Source organism: Dicentrarchus labrax, unplaced genomic scaffold (assembly GCF_905237075.1).
Source record: "Dicentrarchus labrax unplaced genomic scaffold, dlabrax2021, whole genome shotgun sequence".
Classification (NCBI taxonomy): domain Eukaryota; kingdom Metazoa; phylum Chordata; class Actinopteri; family Moronidae; genus Dicentrarchus; species Dicentrarchus labrax.
This window is the reverse complement of record NW_026136712.1, coordinates 10,062,053-10,079,901: the sequence shown is the minus strand read 5'-3', so window position 1 is coordinate 10,079,901 and position 17,849 is coordinate 10,062,053. Positions and strand designations below refer to the sequence as shown.

Genomic DNA, 17,849 nt, shown 5'->3' with positions numbered 1-17,849 from the left:
GGACCTCTATTGTCTGGAATAATTTATGCAAGACTGTCAGTGCTGGTGGAGTGGGTTAGTAGGAGTGGCTGAGGCACTGGCAGCCTGCTTTGCATGAATCGTGGACTCCCTAAGTTAGTGGCTGCAGCTAGATATTTCCTGTCAGCCGCACAGACAGAGCCGAGCTGAGGGCGGAGGAGACGAGGAGAGGGATGGCAGAGAACAGCTCCGAGACGAGCAGCTCCGTTCACCGGAGATGTGTGGCCCATTCTTCAGCGGAGAGAAACACTTCTGCCGGCGTCGGGGCATCGAAGTGGATCCGGCTAAACGTCGGGGGGACGTATTTTTTAACAACGAGACAGACGCTGTGTCGAGATCCTAAATCATTTCTCTACAGACTGAGCCAAGCTGACCCGGAGCTCGACTCCGACAAGGTACAATGCTAAGCTAGTCGAGCTAGTTAGCGCTGTAGTTGGTTAACTCATTTTTCTTTTTACAATAAACTTGCTCGTATTTGCTGCATTGTTAAGGAGTTGGGAAGGTTTGTGTCTGCGCTGACCAGCTTGCTCAATCACGTACCCAGCTTTGTGAAAGTCAGTGTTAATTCATATTTGGTGCTAACTGAAATTCTTTTGTGTGTGTGTGGGGCTAGCTAGCATGAGCCCGACTAAGCTAGCTTAGATTCCGACAGTCACCACATGACATACGATATTGATGCTAGTTTGTGTGTGCAGCTCAATATGTGTCTGTAACAAGAGAAAGTTGGCAGGTCTTATAGTTACCTAAAGGTTTTTGTTTTTTAAAAACAAGAGAGCTGTTTTTTAACTGTTTCCATAGGTTTCCAGTTAAAAATATAAAGTCGCCACAGTAGTTGGAAACTTTGTCCATCTGAGGCTTTGTATTCATGGAGGTGTCAAATGTCAAATAGTGACAGCAAACCTAATTTTTCTTAGTATAGACAAGAACTACTGTTACATTTTCGACTTTAAACCTTGTTGTAGATCATTTAAGTGCTGTAACATTTACTCTAAACTTTGGGCTCAGCTTTAATGGTCAAATAAGTGCAGAAAATATCATTTAGTTTTAACCTTAATTTGGCTGTAGCATAAACAAATGTTGATACACCCACCCAGTGATTGTAATGTCTGCAAGCGTTGGTGCTATAATTAACCTGCCAAATGATCCACACATATAAGACTTTATTGCTCGATCAATTTGTGTGTTTTTTTTTTTTTTTTCCTTCCCTCTCTTGAGGTTAGTCTGTTACTTGGCTCTGTTTGCTCTGCAGTAATCAGCCTCTGTGCTGGTGGTGAGGCTCCCCTAATGAGCACATAAGTCATTGCCAAGTGGGGTGAGGTGCTGCTGACAACTGAGAGCTGGGGATGAAGTCACTCATCTCCCTGAATGGCCTCAGTGGTCCAGATGCAGCCTTCTTTCTGTTTGTCCATCTGCCAGTTTTAACAGCAGTGTGTGTGCTTTAAGGCCCCCAGCACCGTCCAGCACAATGCATTAGTGTCTGTATACATAGCGTAATGTGCTCTGCTTTTTATCATTCATTTTACTGCCCCATTATTCATTGTTTTCATCTACTTGCACATTTTAATCTTCACCTCTGTCCCCCTTTATACTAAGCTGAGACCGTGGCTCATCTCGTATTTTCATGCAAATATCTTAATCTCTGAATAATCAGCTTGCTTTTTTGTCAGTTTATCCTCCCATGAGCGACGGATCAGTCCATCTCAATCCCTTGTCTTAAGTGTGTATCAGCCTCTCATGCCATTACCGTGCCTCTCTCCTGCAGGCAGTCTGGTTTAAGATAGCTCCCAGTAAAGACCGGCTGTTATTAGATATTATTTCATTTGCCACTGTGTCTCATGCTATATATGATGACATGATTTCATATTATTTGCAACTGAGCCAGAAAGGTTTTTTTTATTTTTTTTTGCCGTCACACAACACTGCACATGAATAGGAAGCCCAACAGAGTAACAGATGAGTGAAGAGCTCTGTTTTTGGGCGAATGCAGTATTGTGTTTCCCAGCCAAGGAAATGAGTGGTTCAGTTCTCAGTCACGCAGGCTGACGTGCTTCAGCAGGACTCTTGAGGAGAACTGCATTATTCATGTTGTTGACTGGAGCCTGTTTTGCACATTGGGGTAGATCAGAGAGAAAGTGGAGGAAGTGCTGTGACGCGCACGGCCATAACAGCTGATTGTCTTGTATTTATGTAAGTGTTAAGTGTTCTTTTTGAAAAGTTTATCCCATAATTGAACTTTCACTTATTGCTCTCATGTTGGAGTGATACTGTTGTTCCTGGCCTTGTTGGGCTTAAGTGACTAATTCATGCTGGGAGATCATGAGTGTGTATTGTATGTATCAAAATTGTCAATTGTCCAGTCAACGAGCTGAGGGATGCACATCAATGGGCTTCTGTGCCTTTGGCAGACTGCTGCTCTCAAACTACTCAGCTCAGGACCACTCAAGTAGAGATCCAGCTTTCTAGCTTTGAGAGCTGCATCAATTTTTCAAGCACCCCATCACAAAGGATTCTTGTTCCTTCAGCATCTTATTCTTTTCATATTCATGTCCATTTGCTGCCCAGAGAAGTTCTCTCTGCGGCATGTGTGAGAGAAATATGGCCGCATTTAATGCCAGATTCAGGTTGTATGTCATGCCTGAGCACACAGTGGGAGGCAGCGTAAATATTTAACAGTGATATCTTGGTCTCCTCCTGCTCTGTCTTCTTGCAGTAAGTGCTCAATAGGACACTGCAGGGAGCTATTGGCAAATCCGGTGTGACTCAAGGCTGCTCTTATTGTCTTTATCAGTCTAAAGCAACTTTATTCCCAAAGCCAGGCGCCATGTGTTGTAGTAAATTCAAATGTTGTCAGCTGGAATTTTATTCTGCACTAAACTAAGTCGATACCAATCTTTTTGCCTTCCAGACTCTTTTTCTATTGCAATACACACTTCCTGTTCTTCCCAGAGAAAACTCCAGGATGCAACGATTTCCCGGCTTGCCAGCTTAGCCGAGGAGCTACTTAACTGCCTCTCATCATTGCAGCAAAGCTTTTAGGGGACTTTTAAAAGGAGCTGTTCATTTGCTGCCTGAAGCACTCCCCAGTCATAAATTGTTCTGCAAAATTCACCAATGGTGTTGCCTTGCAGAATTGAAAATGGTTGAAAGGTGAGAAGTTCCTCCCATCCTTGATGAAGGGTCAAACTCGCATTCAAATGACAGTGTTGAATATCTTGCGATATGAGAGAGTTTTACATAATATAGCCTTGATCTGATGTGTGTATTATTTAAAAGATGGAAGGCCTATTTTACTATGCCATTACTGCTTGTACTCCAGAGGGACTCCTGGCTCCTACTCTTCGAGGATCAGACTTCCACTTGGCTAAGTAGCTATAGTCATGTGACTCAGAGGATCTACTGCAACATCTTTAAGTACTGTTTCTGCAGTGGGCTTGTACTCCAGCTCAACTGCAGTGAAGGCCCGAGCAGTGTTTGATAATGCTTTCATTCTTTTGATTCTGGGCCTGAGCAAATTGGAATGGCGTCATGTGATAGGATGTTAATTGTTTTTATCTCCTGCGGTTGCTTTTTTTTTTTATTTTCTACTGGCAACCATCTGGTGTATTATTTGAAAGTCTATATGAATTTTTAGCAGGGAATATTCCCACACCTGTCTGGCTTCAATTAGGAACTGGCTGCGTGCAGAGTTTTGGTGTACAGTTATTGTTGTACTCTGTAGCAAACATACAATAACTTGTTAATTTTTTTTAAATAAAGGGTTGACATTCAGCGTTGATGTCTCTGCTGAAAGCCTTACTGGATATCATGTGCTTGAAGGGCGGGCCACCATGGTATTTCCTGTGGGAGGATAAGTATTGTGTGTAAGAGACGAATGATAAGGTTAATACTCCACACTTCCCTCTGCTGCGAAGTCCACCCTTCTAATTAACTTTTGTTTACCTCAATATTTTGTTGTTTTTAATATAGTTGTCTTCAGTTTGGATCCAGTAATGGTTAGACCTGCTTTGACTTGGCCCTTGTTACTGTATGTATAGAGGGCTTTTCAGTTTCAATAGTTCTGCAAGGCTGAACTGACCTATTTCTGGTGGTTATTGTAGGCGTTGTTGACACTTATCATTGTATTTGTTGATCTCATCTGGTCTCTTTGGTTTAAGTGTTTGGCCTGGTCCCATGTACGCTTGGTGGTGGTGCTTGGTGGTGGTATTTGGTGGTATTTCAGTAACGCACATCTATGAAGATTTAGTTTCTGTCAAGATGCTTTGTTTTCTCTCTTCACTGTCAAGGTAGACTTGTTCTTTTACTCTCCACAACCTTATTATCCATCGATGATAAGCTTTTTTTGTTCATCATCATACACACAGAAATGGAGAAGGTTCTCTGACTGCTTCAAGCTATCTAATTCAGTACCTTTCTTCAGTTTTCCCTTTTTTCCTGTCTGTCTACGGTACATCCCAGCAGCCGTCCTGCTATTCCCTCACAGTCCCCACCCCTCTGTTTGTTGCCCAGTGATCCCTACCCTGGGCCCCCCAGAGACCCAGCCTTTTGTTTGTAATTAAAAACACTGTCCCGTTTGTGTAAAAGGGCCCATATCAAAGCCCCCATAATCATCATTCTCTAAACTGGGTCACTGTCACCCCAAGTTCCCCGTAGTGTCATCTGTGCACCCAGAGGACCAGCAACAGGCCTGTCAGCACACAGAAAGTTTACAGAAGTAGAGTACTCATATAGTAGCTCTGAGTGTTTGATCAGTAGGAGTTTTCTGAGGCAGTATACAATAGTGTGTTTGTATAGCACAATCTGACTTTTTCATAGCAGACATTTTGACCTATCGTAGTAGGATGAGCGCAGGTGTTACTAATAACATTAACAATGGCCCTGACTGTTATTCATGTGTCCCAGTGTGACAATGAGCCCACATGCACAATACCTGGAACCAATGCAGCTAAATGGAGTTCAGTCATAATTAATTTTGTTTACTCCTGTTCTTATTCTACTGTGAATTGCAAAATGTCTTCCAAAAAAGGCCATACGTTGTCTCATAGCACTTTATAGGCCTTCATCAACCACATCAGCCCAAATTTAGTAAATCCAGATATGGAAAACTCCCACTAAAAACCTAAACAGTGATATTCTATAGTCAGAAGGGAATTAAGAGGAGAGGGCATATACACTCCCTAAATTGAAGTTGTTTTATATTGTATAAGCCAATCAAACTTATTATTTCAATATTTCCATTTTCCAAGCCCAAATGGAGATGTTTTCTGCCTGGTCTTTGGCAAGTTCTTGTTATAGCAGTGGTTCCCAAACTCTACTCTCACAGAGCCATTGTAGTGGGGGTGCACATGACTGAGGGGGGTGTGGAATGAAACTGAAGTTGAATAGACCTCTTGTCAAAGCAGACATTTAGACTTGTCAAACAGGGGTAATGGTAATTGCTGGAATGGAGACGTCGTTGATGTTTTAATTCCACCTCTGCTTTTCCTGCTAGTCTAACAAAAACACTAGAGCTCTGCTGCTGGCAAAGCTTTCAAGATTCAGGTTTGCAATATTTATTCAGAGAGCAAAGTGATATGTAAAGTACAAGATCAACAGGTTTTTGATGAGAATGAAAGAAAAAACGGGCGATTTTCAACAGCCAAACATATAAGTCAAATCTCTAATATAACAAGTCTATCTTGCTCTCAAGATCACTGCATGTCATAGAAAAACATTAAGTTGGAAACTGGAAATACGGTAAAGTTCTTTACTTGATATATACCTCGACGAACTATGTTTTAAGTTGCACTTGATGCACTGCCATAGTGGCTTTTAACAGAATATTTGTAATGCCAATTTTATCTCCTTGATGGAAGAGGACAGTATTAGTAAAATCTATGAACCCCATGTGCTCATATATATTAGAAATAAAGAAATACATTAGGCGACTGGACATTAAAGACGCCGTCTTTAACACGTCATTGGGTAGGGAGTTTTGTAAAATAATTACCAGTTTATACAGGAAGAAATCTAAACATGTGGTGCACTGGGGCGTTTGCAGTGTAGAGAAGAATAAATAGAGGCCAGAAGCTTAACCTTGTGGTTTAAGTGTGATGAGCAGCTTTGGCCATGTCTGCCTCCTCCTGCTTGCCCACCCGTGCTTGTGCTTAAACTTCAGTGACTATGGAAATGTAAAGAACTGACACAGGGCAATGAGACCAGAATAGAGCTCCATTGTGCTCCAGTGGGATATCTCTGCTTAGGAAAGGAGGTCAGCCAGCTAAGAGGGTTCAGAGATTCAGAGAAAAGAAAACGCACTGGGACCTTTTCTCATTATTGGAAAGATTAATGGGTTGAAGCCTTGTCTGGACTTGTGAAGACTAGGTAACTATGAATGTGCACATGTCCTTCGGTGTAGACTTGGCTGTGTGTTTTGAGTTTGATCATGCCCTGGAGTGTATGACAGTGTTGCCGCTGTTGTTGTACCAACTAGAAATGCTGCTAATTTGCCAAGGTTGACCCTGAAGCCATGTACTACACTGATGCAAAGTCATACATCCTGCAGCTTTTGAGGATCGGCACAAAATTTGCTTAATGCCTTTCCTCCATCCCGAGTGTTTTACCAAATGTCATGCACGTGTGACTCACATCGTAATAAACAACTTTTAGTAGTAAACTGGTGTCAGCTGCAGTAGTTGAGCAGCTGTTTAAACTGACTTTCATATTATGTGTTAGGCCAACTATGTAACAGACCAGACTAGGCTAATTGTCAGTTGTAAGCCAAGGTGCTTTCTCCTGGTCCCCTTTGTGAATTCAGCCTTCTGTTCCAAATCTTTTTTGGTTCTGCTCTAATTGTTTTAGCCTCTTCTTCCCTCATGAGACAAAAACGGTCTAATCACAGTACTTGCAGAAATAGGGGAATACCCAGTGGTTGTGAAGGAATCGGGATCAAACCCAAGGCCTTTGGGAATAGTGAAGTGATATCCCAAAGCTGTTGGATGTGTGTGGCTCCGTTTGCGCATGTCCTATCAACCCCTGTAGAGATTATCAGCACAGGAGCTGACCTCATAATTCTCATCCCTCGAGTTTTATCCACCGATGCACAGTGTGTTTTTTTTCTCCTCGCAGATCGTTATACACCTGCTCATTGATTGTCTCTTTTTAAAGGAGCTCTGACATTTTTGGAAAATTACATTTTCTTTTTACCTAAAGTCAAGATGAAAAGATTTGAAATCACTCTGGTCTCCTGTGCGTACATTGTAGTGCTGGGTGATATACCGGATGAACCAGTATAACAATTGTAATTTCCTGTATGATATTAATTTTTAATTGTCTGCCATACCAGTGCATCGGTGCAACAACTGCTGTTACTCATTTGTTTCTTGCTTGTGCAGTCGAATATTTGATAAATATCTCCTTAAATACTTTTGTAGTATTTTGTCATTTTATCATGATTATACAACTATTTTAATATATTTTGTTTTGTTAACTGTGTACCCTTCTTACTAATGGTTTTAACTTATGGGTCCAAGAAAATCTTCAAAATCAAAGCCTTCGGTATATACATGGTGGCATTAAAATGTTATTATATTGTGTGTACTCCTACAGTAGAATAAGCCACTGCAAACCTTTTTAATGTGTCTTACAGATTTTTGGTCTCAGCTCACCTCTACTGGATCCATACAATTAAAATTTAAATCAGTGTTATCTAAGTGACGAGAAATACAGTAATATGATTTCTTAAATGTCAGATTTTTTCCCTTCAAATTGAACAGTGAGTGTTATTCTATTAACTTCCTTGTTTTTCTGCTTTTCAGGATGAAACTGGTGCCTATCTCATCGACAGGGACCCCACATACTTTGGGCCAGTGCTTAACTACTTGAGGCATGGCAAACTGGTGCTCAACAGGGACCTGGCAGAGGAAGGTAATGTGTCTGAATGTGAGATGAACTTTAAGAATTGTTTTCCAATCAAAATACAGCCGTCTATAGCACAATTAAGGCAATTCATCTAAACTACCTACATGCCCATCCACATCTCAGTTTTAACAGAACACGAGAACAATGCAAATCATTTGATTGGTCAAAGAAGAATAGAGTCTTACACATTGTATTTTGGCATCCCTGCAAAATTTTTCCTCTTCACTGTTTTAGGTGTGCTAGAAGAAGCCGAATTCTACAACATCACATCATTAATAAAGCTCATCAAGGACAAGATCAGGGAACGCGACTGTAAAACATCACAGGTATACGAAGTTCGATCGATTTCTCCATGAATGAGACATTCCTGTTCTATTCATTTTGTGAACATGCAGTTTATCATGTGTTCGTCCTTCTTCTCAGGTTCCGGTGAAACATGTGTACCGGGTGCTGCAGTGCCAGGAGGAGGAGCTGACACAGATGGTGTCTACCATGTCTGACGGCTGGAAGTTTGAACAGGTAAATCTCCTTGTGCAGGGTCACAACTGCAATCCCCCTTTCATGTGCTTCACCCACCCCGCTATGCTCACATTGACCCAGAAAGTCCAATCCCTCAATACTGGAAATAGCTAAAAACCCAAAATCTTTCTCAATGTCCGCATACATGATCCGGGCATCCCTTCTGTGCTCTGATTGGTTGTTGCAGCTTGTCAGTATAGGTTACGGGCGGGCCCACCAGTCAGAGTTTCTGCTGATTGTGTCAAGGGAGGTGAAGGGAGAGGAGTCTGCTTTGCCAAACAACAGCGGAGAGGTGTGTCCCACAAATTTCTGTCCACGGGCTGGTCACTGCATGGTCCCCATGTTGTCCATACACACCCCGTTGGCCATTGTTTGTCCCAAGTAGACACATAGCTGTTGGTCTTTCTTTTTTTTCTTTTTTTTTGAGTTCATTCTTTTCAGTGTTCATTTGTACTGCTTGCTCACCAATGAGGCTTAGAGAACATGACATATTTTCCTTGTCTATAATTTGATTTTATTATACTATTCTTTTATTCATACTGCATTCACAGTTTGTAAGCTTGTCTATGACCTTCTGTGTTTTGCTTTAATGTAGTCACTTGGCTGTTTTGGGGCTTGTGCTGTAATATAGTGCTGGTTGTTTAGAGGTTAAATGTTTTAAAATAATGTTGTTTTATCTCCCCAGAAGGTAATTGAAATAGATTCAAATGTTAAGTTATAATAATCCAAGTATGAGAGTTTGCGTTCAGCTAGAATTGCCAAAGGCAAATTTTTTCTAATGAGAAATCACACATTTAGGTGTTAGGGGTGTGTATTACGTGTGAATAAACCTCTGAGATGAGGGATCACTGGATCTCCCATTAGAGCTGGGATCTCTAATCTGCTTACACAGGTCAGATGGGAAACTCCTACAAACACTCCATATGCAAAGCCTAAAGCTTAGTCATCAGCCCAGGAGAGTCTTTCGGGGAGATAAGCTTTAATGACCTACTGCCATCTTTAAGACTCTATGAACACATACGAAGTGTAATTTATGCTGAAAGTCTGAGTATTTGGTGCCTGGTGAGTCTTTAGCAGTGTGACATGTAGAATCCATGGTAGCTAGTTGAGATCATTTGGTATTTTTTTTTTTTTTTTTTTTTTTTTTGTCGCTGCGTTGATACCTAATGTAAGAGAGAACGCTTAACAACAACAAGTCTCCAGCAGCAGCGGCTAATGAGGCGATGCATGTCTGAACATGCACACCTGGGCACAGACGGTATACATGTAGCCTGCAGTGTACACACACTTAACATTCAGCAATAAAAGCAGTTATTCAGGAACAGGAATTGCTCTTTTTTTCCTCATGTTTTTGACAGTGTGCATGCAGTTTGTTTATTAAGATCTCAGATATCGTTCCTTTTATTTTGTCCTCTTAGTCCTTTTTGTGTCTTTTTATTAAAACTGACGTGACTGCGAACAGGAACATTGGAAATGACCATGATTATTAGAAAATATGTTTCTAAATATACCATGTGTGGGATTTTCTAATAGCAGTTATTTCCCTGACTTGCACATTCAAAGCTTCACTAATGTTTTCATCGGGTTGAACTTGGGTTGTTTTGCACTCCGTTCCCTCTCAGTAAACCCTGGTGGTGGACCGGTAAGCCATGCAGCCAATGCAAGACATGATGAGTCATAGAAAGGAGATTATGGGATGTAGCTCATAGTATCTAGCACTGGTGGTATTGATCTTAATTAATATGGCAGGTGAAGCGCTGGAGAAAATCCTACACATTGTCTTTGTCATGGTACTACTGACATTCAAATCAGTGTTAATCCGTTTAATTCCAACTGTTCACTTACAACAAGCCTGGTCCTATCATGTCAAGTCCACCAATCTCCATCGATTCTCAACCAGCATGTTTGCTTCCTGTGGTCGAGTCCCTGCACTTGTATTCACTGACTGTCCGCTGATTGTCCTTTTTTCTTTCTGTGACGTCTTCTTGCTCTTTTTCATTATCATTACTTTCTTTTTGTGGAACACCAGTTATTTGATTTCTGCGTACTTCCTTTTGATTTTCTTTTTTTGCCCTTTGATCTTCATGAGTGTTTTATTTTGGTTTTTCAATGCTGGCATGTCTGCAGGTCCTGAAAATACTGTTTGCATTGCATTTTATGAAGAATGACTTAAAACTGACACATTTCAATGTAGCCATAAAGTCTTGAAATTGGTTTTAAAACCTCTAACGTCTTCTCTTGGTTTACTAGTTAAATTTTTTAAGTGGGGTGCCCTGTTGGCCCTTGTGGTCTAAATATACCATGTAATTGTGCAACCCTGACATCCTGGGTTTAAATCTGACAAAAGACCTTTATGTGTCTCCTACCATATCCTCTATAATATGGTGTTCTTCATTTCTATCTAGCTATCTCTAATTAGTGAAACCATTTATAATGTATTGAGAAGCCTTAAAGTTAAGTTGCAGGAACCTGTAGACTCTCTGTGCTCTTTGATCGGTTGTCAACCTCTTTCACATTACTTTAACGTCTCCCTACCTCTGTTCTCCCACCGAGAGTAACCCAGTTTTCGCCTCTACTTCATCAGTCTAAGGCTAATTCTTCTTTATGTGCTCTGCTCTCGTGTCTCTCTAGCTGGTCAGCATAGGCTCCTCTTACAACTACGGAAACGAAGACCAAGCCGAGTTCCTGTGTGTAGTCTCCAAGGAGCTGCACAATCAATCATACGGGACAAACAGTGAGCCCAGTGAGAAGGCTAAGGTAAGTGTGTGAGTGTGTGTGCAGAGGGGCCGGTTGAAAATCCATCCGTAGCAAACATCTGTGAGTGATGGCCTGTGCTGGATGTTTTTAAATGCATTGCATTTATGAACATGCCACCAGGGAGCTGAAAGCACCTCTGGTTTATTGATGAGAAACCTCTATGAAGGAGAACATTGTGAATATTTAGTCCTTCAGTTAAAAAGCAGCCCGTCTGTATAACCACAAGTGTTCAGAGGGAAAAAAAAGAAGATAAAATGTATAAAATAAAGCAAACAGACATTAATTTTAAAATTTCTCTAACAGAGCTATCCCAGTTTTTCCACTTATGTTAGATTTAACCTGAAATAAAAGAAACTAAACGGTATCAAGAGATTTAAGAGAGTACAGGTCTGCAGATTAGTGCTGCTATTGGCAAGGTCTGTCATTTTCTCAAGGGCTTTGAGAGCAAAGCGAGAGGCACGCCCTGAGGAATTCAAACTGCCACGAGCTGGTCCCTGTGGGGGGGCCTCCGCTCCTTTAAAGGCAACCGCACATGAAGAAGCACACCGTTAAACTTATATTCATGCTGTTGTTTATTTTAATAGGAGGATTACCAGTGCATCTTTCAAGCAAATGTAGAGAGAGAGTAGAGTTTGGTGGGATTGTTTCCAGGGGTACCGTATCCAAACTGGGTCCTTGAGTATGACTAATTTAATGTTACTATTCAAAGAAATTGAAATCTAAAATTATCTCTCCTTTTTGTATTATGCATGTGTTATTTATTAGTGATAAATGGCACAATTTGGAATCAGTTCTGACAAGTGAATTGAGGGTAGCAGAAAGGTGTCCTTGAATAACGTTTGTAGTTGTTTTCATAGTCACTGAACGTAGTTGTTAATGTGTATCCCCTCTGAACATAACCCATTAGTTTTATTTTTCTCCTTGTTCTCCTTTCCAACATTTTACACCTCCCATTCATTTCCATTATTTTATGCCATGCCTTTCTTGTCTTCTTCTGTGCCATCTGCATGCTGCATGTTGCTCAGAGCGAGGACGAAGAGACGGATTATGAAATGAATGACTCTGATTAGGGTTGAGCACTTATGACTCACTGGTGAGCGCTCAAGTGCTCGTAGTCCCTTCACCACACCTCCCTAGTTTTGTCCCTCACTTCCTTCCCAGTGCCTCCTTGATGCAGTTTACACTACTGAAAACTTTATTCTCATTTGTTTTCAAAGACAACTCGAGCTGATAATATATTTATATAAACTGGAGTTAAGAGACTAAATCCAGCTTGAAAATCAGCTTTGGCTTTCTACAAGCAAAAAACTAGATCAAAAACCAGATGGTTCCTGCTGAGACCGGTTGAACGCTTCTTTGCAGGTGAAGCTCTTTTTGAAACCAGATGGGAAAAGCTCCATTTGTTTCAGTAGTGTAAATAAGACCCTTGTAATCGTTGTCATCCTCACAGCCTTGGTTAACGGAGGGCATGCTGAATCATCAGCTGCTGCAGTTTGACTCATTGTCCCTCATTCAATGACATTTAAAGGGACGGGAGGGTTACTATGCTGCCTTTTGTCTGTTTGATTGTCAATAGTAGTAGCAGTTGAAGTGTCAGTTGAAAAGCACTGATGTGGTTAAAGTAAAATCATTAATGCATCCTGTTTTTTAAAAATGACAAAGTTGGGTTTAATCTAAAGCATTATACAGGTTTTACACTGATTGGATTGCTACAGTTATAAGTAGGAATGCCAGACTATAAATGTGGGTTAAGATGACGCGTGAAATGAAACTAAATAAACAGCAGGTTTCTGCTTCTTTTAAGTGCGAATGGATTACATAAACTAATGGACTAACCAGAATCATATTTTAGTAATCACATTCTTCAAACTTAATTTAGTGGTTCAGTGTAGATGCGTAATGTTGTGAAGTGAGCTCTTCACTTTTATACATTTCAGTTACATGGTAAATGTACTTGGTATAGGGCTGCAACTGCTGATGTTGGGAGATCGCTTTTTCTGTGACCAACAGTCCCAAACCCAAAGATATTCAGTTTTCTATAATGTAAAGCAGGGAAAAGCAGGAAATCCTCCCATTTAGAAGCTGGATCTACAGAATGGGTGACATTTTTGTTTCAGAATTGACTGAAACTATTAATTTATTCTCAAAATAATTTATTTTCAGGTCTAATTTGGTAGGATATTAAAGCAATCGTCTTTATAATCTCAAAGAGGGTTGAGTTATAAACCAGAAATACACATAACCCTGTAAAGGGTTTTTCAAACTACTGAATATGTTGCACCTTAATTGTAATTCATTTTTCAGTACAAAGAAATATTAAGTGGACCCCTTAATATTTAATTTATTACAACAGTAAATGTGATCTATTTGGGCCAACCTTAATCTCAATCTGCAAACGTCAATGATAGGCAGTTTAGTAACAAGACTAAACAAATAAAAGGTGTAAATAAACAACACCTTTTTGTAATCTACACTGAACTGGAGGGAGATGATGACATTTTACATTTTTACGTAATCTCGGTGGCAGTTCATAATCACCCAGTGTGCCGTGGTTAGTTTCAGCAGCATGTCTTTCCAGTACCAAGGTTGATCACACCTGACTGATTTCAGCTTTTTCACCTCACCCAGAATCAGCTCTACAACCATGTACTGCGTAGTCTCTAGCTCAACGCTTTATTTTCCTCACTTGTGCAAGCATTTCCCTTTTTTCTGCACCCTATTCAGTGTGTTTGATTCAGCTAGCACGTAGAGTAAGTGTGTGAGTGCTCCTGGCTGGGAGAGTATGCACTGTGGCAGGAATAAGTGCTTCAGTAAAAAAAAAAAAAAAAAAACCTTTTATATAAAGAGACTTATGAAATACAAAGGACTGTGCAGAGTCACATACTCAATGACTTTTGTTTTTAATGTCTAGTGTTTTTGTTCATTATATCATTCTTTTGGTCTCTGCAGATTCTTCAGGAAAGGGGTTCCCGGATGTGAAGAGGACTCAGTATTATGAGCTCCAGGTGTTATGATGCAAACATATCATCTTTGTGGAAGAACGTTTGGCACAATGGAAATTTAAAAGGGGGGTGTGCATTTATTTTGTGTTCCCTCCATTTTGTTTTTTATTTCTTGATGTAAATAAGTCTGTTTACTGACAATTTGTGCCTGTACATTTAAACTGGACCTTTTTTTTTTTTTTTTTTGAATTAGCGGCAAGTTTTTTGTTTTGTTTTTGTTTTTCTAATTGAAAGTAAGAAATTGCAATCTACATATGTTTTATGCTATAAAATATGGCCATCATTCTATAAGGCCAATGATTCACTCAGGGTCATCTATCGAGTTAATTCTTATATCCTACAACTCAAGGGTCTGGTAAGGGATCAGTGTGGTCTTTATAACTCAAAAGTATCAAACTCAAAAATCATTGTTTAGAGATGTTAAGAAGGGAATTGTGCATTTATTTAGCGCATGTTAAAGAGTTAGGCTATTAAATGTGAAATTCACCACAAAAATCAACCACAAATGGATCAAATATTTTCCCAAATATTTCAGTTATACTGAGATTTGTGATCATGAGGATCGCAGCTACACAGCACACATTTTCAGATGCATTTGAAACGGTTTACTTTGGTTAGAAAAATAATTTCAGTAACTATTTGCCGTCTAAAAAAGGACCATATTCTCAGACCAGGATGGAAACTACGTGAACAAAACTGTTTTGATACTGTAAGTAAAGGGGCATTAGGTAATTTATCACAGGGCTTTTATTGGTGGCGAGGAAGTGACCTGTAATAAACAGAAATCTCCTAAGTCCCATTTCCACTTAGACTAAGTAAGCTAATTTTAAAGATGCAGCAGAAATATATTCCTAATATGGCAATGCCGCGATGCCGGATTCTTTATTGTTCGCTTTCTTGGCTTGATTCCTCGTGAAGTGAATGTGTTGCTAGTGTATCTGCTTGTGGTACCATGCACTCTATCTTGCAACCTTAGTAACGCATTAACCCACAGATACTGCCATTGTGTGCTGTGGGATTAAGTAATTATTATATTTTCAGGAAGTTCACTTACCTGTTTTATAACGAATGACGCGCTTAAGTATTGGACACACCTTTTAACCACACGTTCATTCATAATGTTGTGTTTCAAAGTAAGATTTCTGCTGCTTCTGTAAATTGTTAGTGTAAAGAAGTAAAACTGCTCTCTAAATGTTGTAAAGTGCAAGTTTAATCTGCCAGATATCTTTCTTAACTTCTAATTTAGTTTGAGACCTCCTCATGTTCATAAGTCTAAAGTTAACTGCCAAAATAGTCAAAGGTGTTTCAAATGTGAATTCTGTTTTACAACGATACTATTTTTTAAACATCAGTGTCCTCCAACGGTGTCCTGTTTCCTGTCGGGAAAAACATCCTCGAGACAGTGGCGTCTTTATGTTTTTCCCACTGACTTCTGAGTTTTCCTTAACTAGTTTATTTAGTATGCTTGAGGGAACATCTTGTTTGATTAAGATCTTTCTTTCTTTCTGTTTTTGAGGGGAGGTATTTGTGGTGTGGGAGGTTTGGGGACTGGAACTGTTTGAAGGCAGTGGTGAAGGACTTTCTCTTCATATCCAGAGGATTTTGTTTTGATGTAAATAATCCAAATTCAATATTAATATTTAACTCTTGGAAAAAAAAACTGCACGTTTTGTACACTGTATAGAAAACACAACTTCAAATGGAAGTTGTTTATACTGGATCTTTAAAAATGAGAATCTTGACAATGTTAACCTCTGTTTTGCATTGTTTGTACAGGACTCTAGAGATTTCTGAGTTAGGATTGAAACAGCTGATGCTGAATATGGTGTCTTTCACTGAGAACATGCCTGGAACATGTTTTGATAACCAATAACAAAGCTATACTTGGCTGGCTATGAAGTTGACTGTTACATTTAAAAACAAATGTATTTTTTCCTGCATTGTGTTAGATTCTTCTAAGCATTTTGAATTGTGTAGATTTCGTACACAGCATTACAAGCACTACAGTGGAAAAACAACACTGTGCACATTGCTTACAGCCCTGTAATGTTGTTAATGTAAATACTGCATTTTAGAACACTTTTTTTATAGGAAGTTGTTTTCAGGTTTGATGTGTGGTTTTGATAGGTTGGATATTTCACTCACAAATAATCATTTTAGTGTTGCCTTTTTTCCCAATGACCAAAATCCAATGTCTTATGTGTATTGTACACATTAATCTTAGTGTCAGGGATGAGTAAACTTTTCTTAATGCTGGCACACTTTGTACATACAGACTTGTTAACGACACACAAACCTCCATTTACTCACATGTACACGTATACACTTGACTAAAACGATTTTTATATTGTCGGGGAAACAAGTATGGATGCATGTTTTTTGATATATAGATATACACACATATAAATATATACACACAAACACACACAAGGGCTTTTAAAGTGCAAAATTTGACATCTGCAAAGAGGTTCAATCAAAGTAGACTGGATTTCCTGCCAGAGCTAGGCTATGTTTACATTTGCTATAGTATTCTGAAGCCTTCCAATTATGTACTGTCTTGCACTCCCTCACACACGTTAACATCCATCTGACTTGTGTGACTGCACCGATGGCAACTAGCACTCCCCACTCCACATGAACTGATACTCACATGGACGTGCTGACTGATAAGATGCTCCATCCGTTTCTGACAGCCTATGCTTGAGCGTTGCAGACAATCTCGCTTTCCGCCCTCTCTGACGGCAGAGATGCTCACATTTAATAGGATACCTGCGCTGGCTCAGAGCAAAGGTTTATTTGGGTCTACTTTTGAGACCTAGTTTTTTTCTGCAATGAGATTTAATGTGTTTTATGTATTTTGATTTGCTTGGTTCAGTTGTAACCTCCATTTAATATACTCTGTTTGAGGTGTTTAACACCTCTTTAGCAGCTACATTACCTTTAATGCCCTTCACAAGCAGGTTGTCTGGTTGAGCATTTGGCATTGATAATCATTTCATGTGATGGACAAACTTATCAAATCTGTAGCCTAATACTTATAAGTGCCCAGTTTGTTTTGCATTCAAGTCATAAGCCACAGACCACTGTAATGCATGATTGAAATTGATCACACTTGTAATCAGAGGGAATGAATGTGTCATTTTTCCTCAATCTAGCAATTAACATCGATGAATAAGGTTCTCATATCACTACATAGATCACTTCGGTATGATCTTATGCAATGTTAAAAATATAAAAACTAACTATGAGGTTAAGGGGATAGATCTATAGGGTCTTGCATAAGGTAAACTCAATAAAAATGTTGTCATTCATGTGTGTGTACTGTTTTTTTTTTGTTTGTTTGTTTTGTTACCCCCTTCAGAGATGTGTTCACCCTGCGGCTCTGCCAGAGTGTAAACGATTTATTCAAAACAAGTTTACTATTTCTGTACTCTATAGTGGCTTACACACACTATTAGCTTTTTTATAATGATGAGTTATCATATTGGACATGTGCAGAAGCGTCTGTACACCTGTAGAGATTCACGTGTTGAAGTCATGAGAACAAATCCCAATGTTTGATAAATGGCGACCTCTTGTGGGAACTTGCTTAAAACGCTTTGATATGGTATAGTTGCCTCGAAAAATGCCTGTTTAAATGTAGACGAGAGGAATTCT

The 17,849-nt window shown here is 39.6% G+C and overlaps 1 protein-coding gene across 2 annotated transcripts; it reads left to right on the top strand.

Moving 5' to 3' along the window:
* Nucleotides 1–64: 64 nt before the first annotated feature.
* On the top strand, nt 65–17,503 carry kctd5b (potassium channel tetramerization domain containing 5b). 2 transcript variants are annotated; one of them, XM_051417816.1, is made up of 7 exons: nt 65–413; nt 7,812–7,920; nt 8,149–8,240; nt 8,338–8,433; nt 8,621–8,725; nt 11,065–11,190; nt 14,140–17,503. In XM_051417816.1, exons 1-7 carry the CDS (start codon nt 192–194, stop codon nt 14,167–14,169), a joined length of 780 nt encoding a protein of 259 aa, XP_051273776.1. In that variant the 5' UTR covers nt 65–191; the 3' UTR covers nt 14,170–17,503. The 2 variants fall into 2 exon arrangements, with proteins under 2 accessions (XP_051273776.1, XP_051273777.1); XM_051417817.1 differs by lacking the exon at nt 8,621–8,725 and having other exon boundaries at nt 72–413.
* The last annotated feature ends 346 nt before the right edge of the window (nt 17,504–17,849 follow it).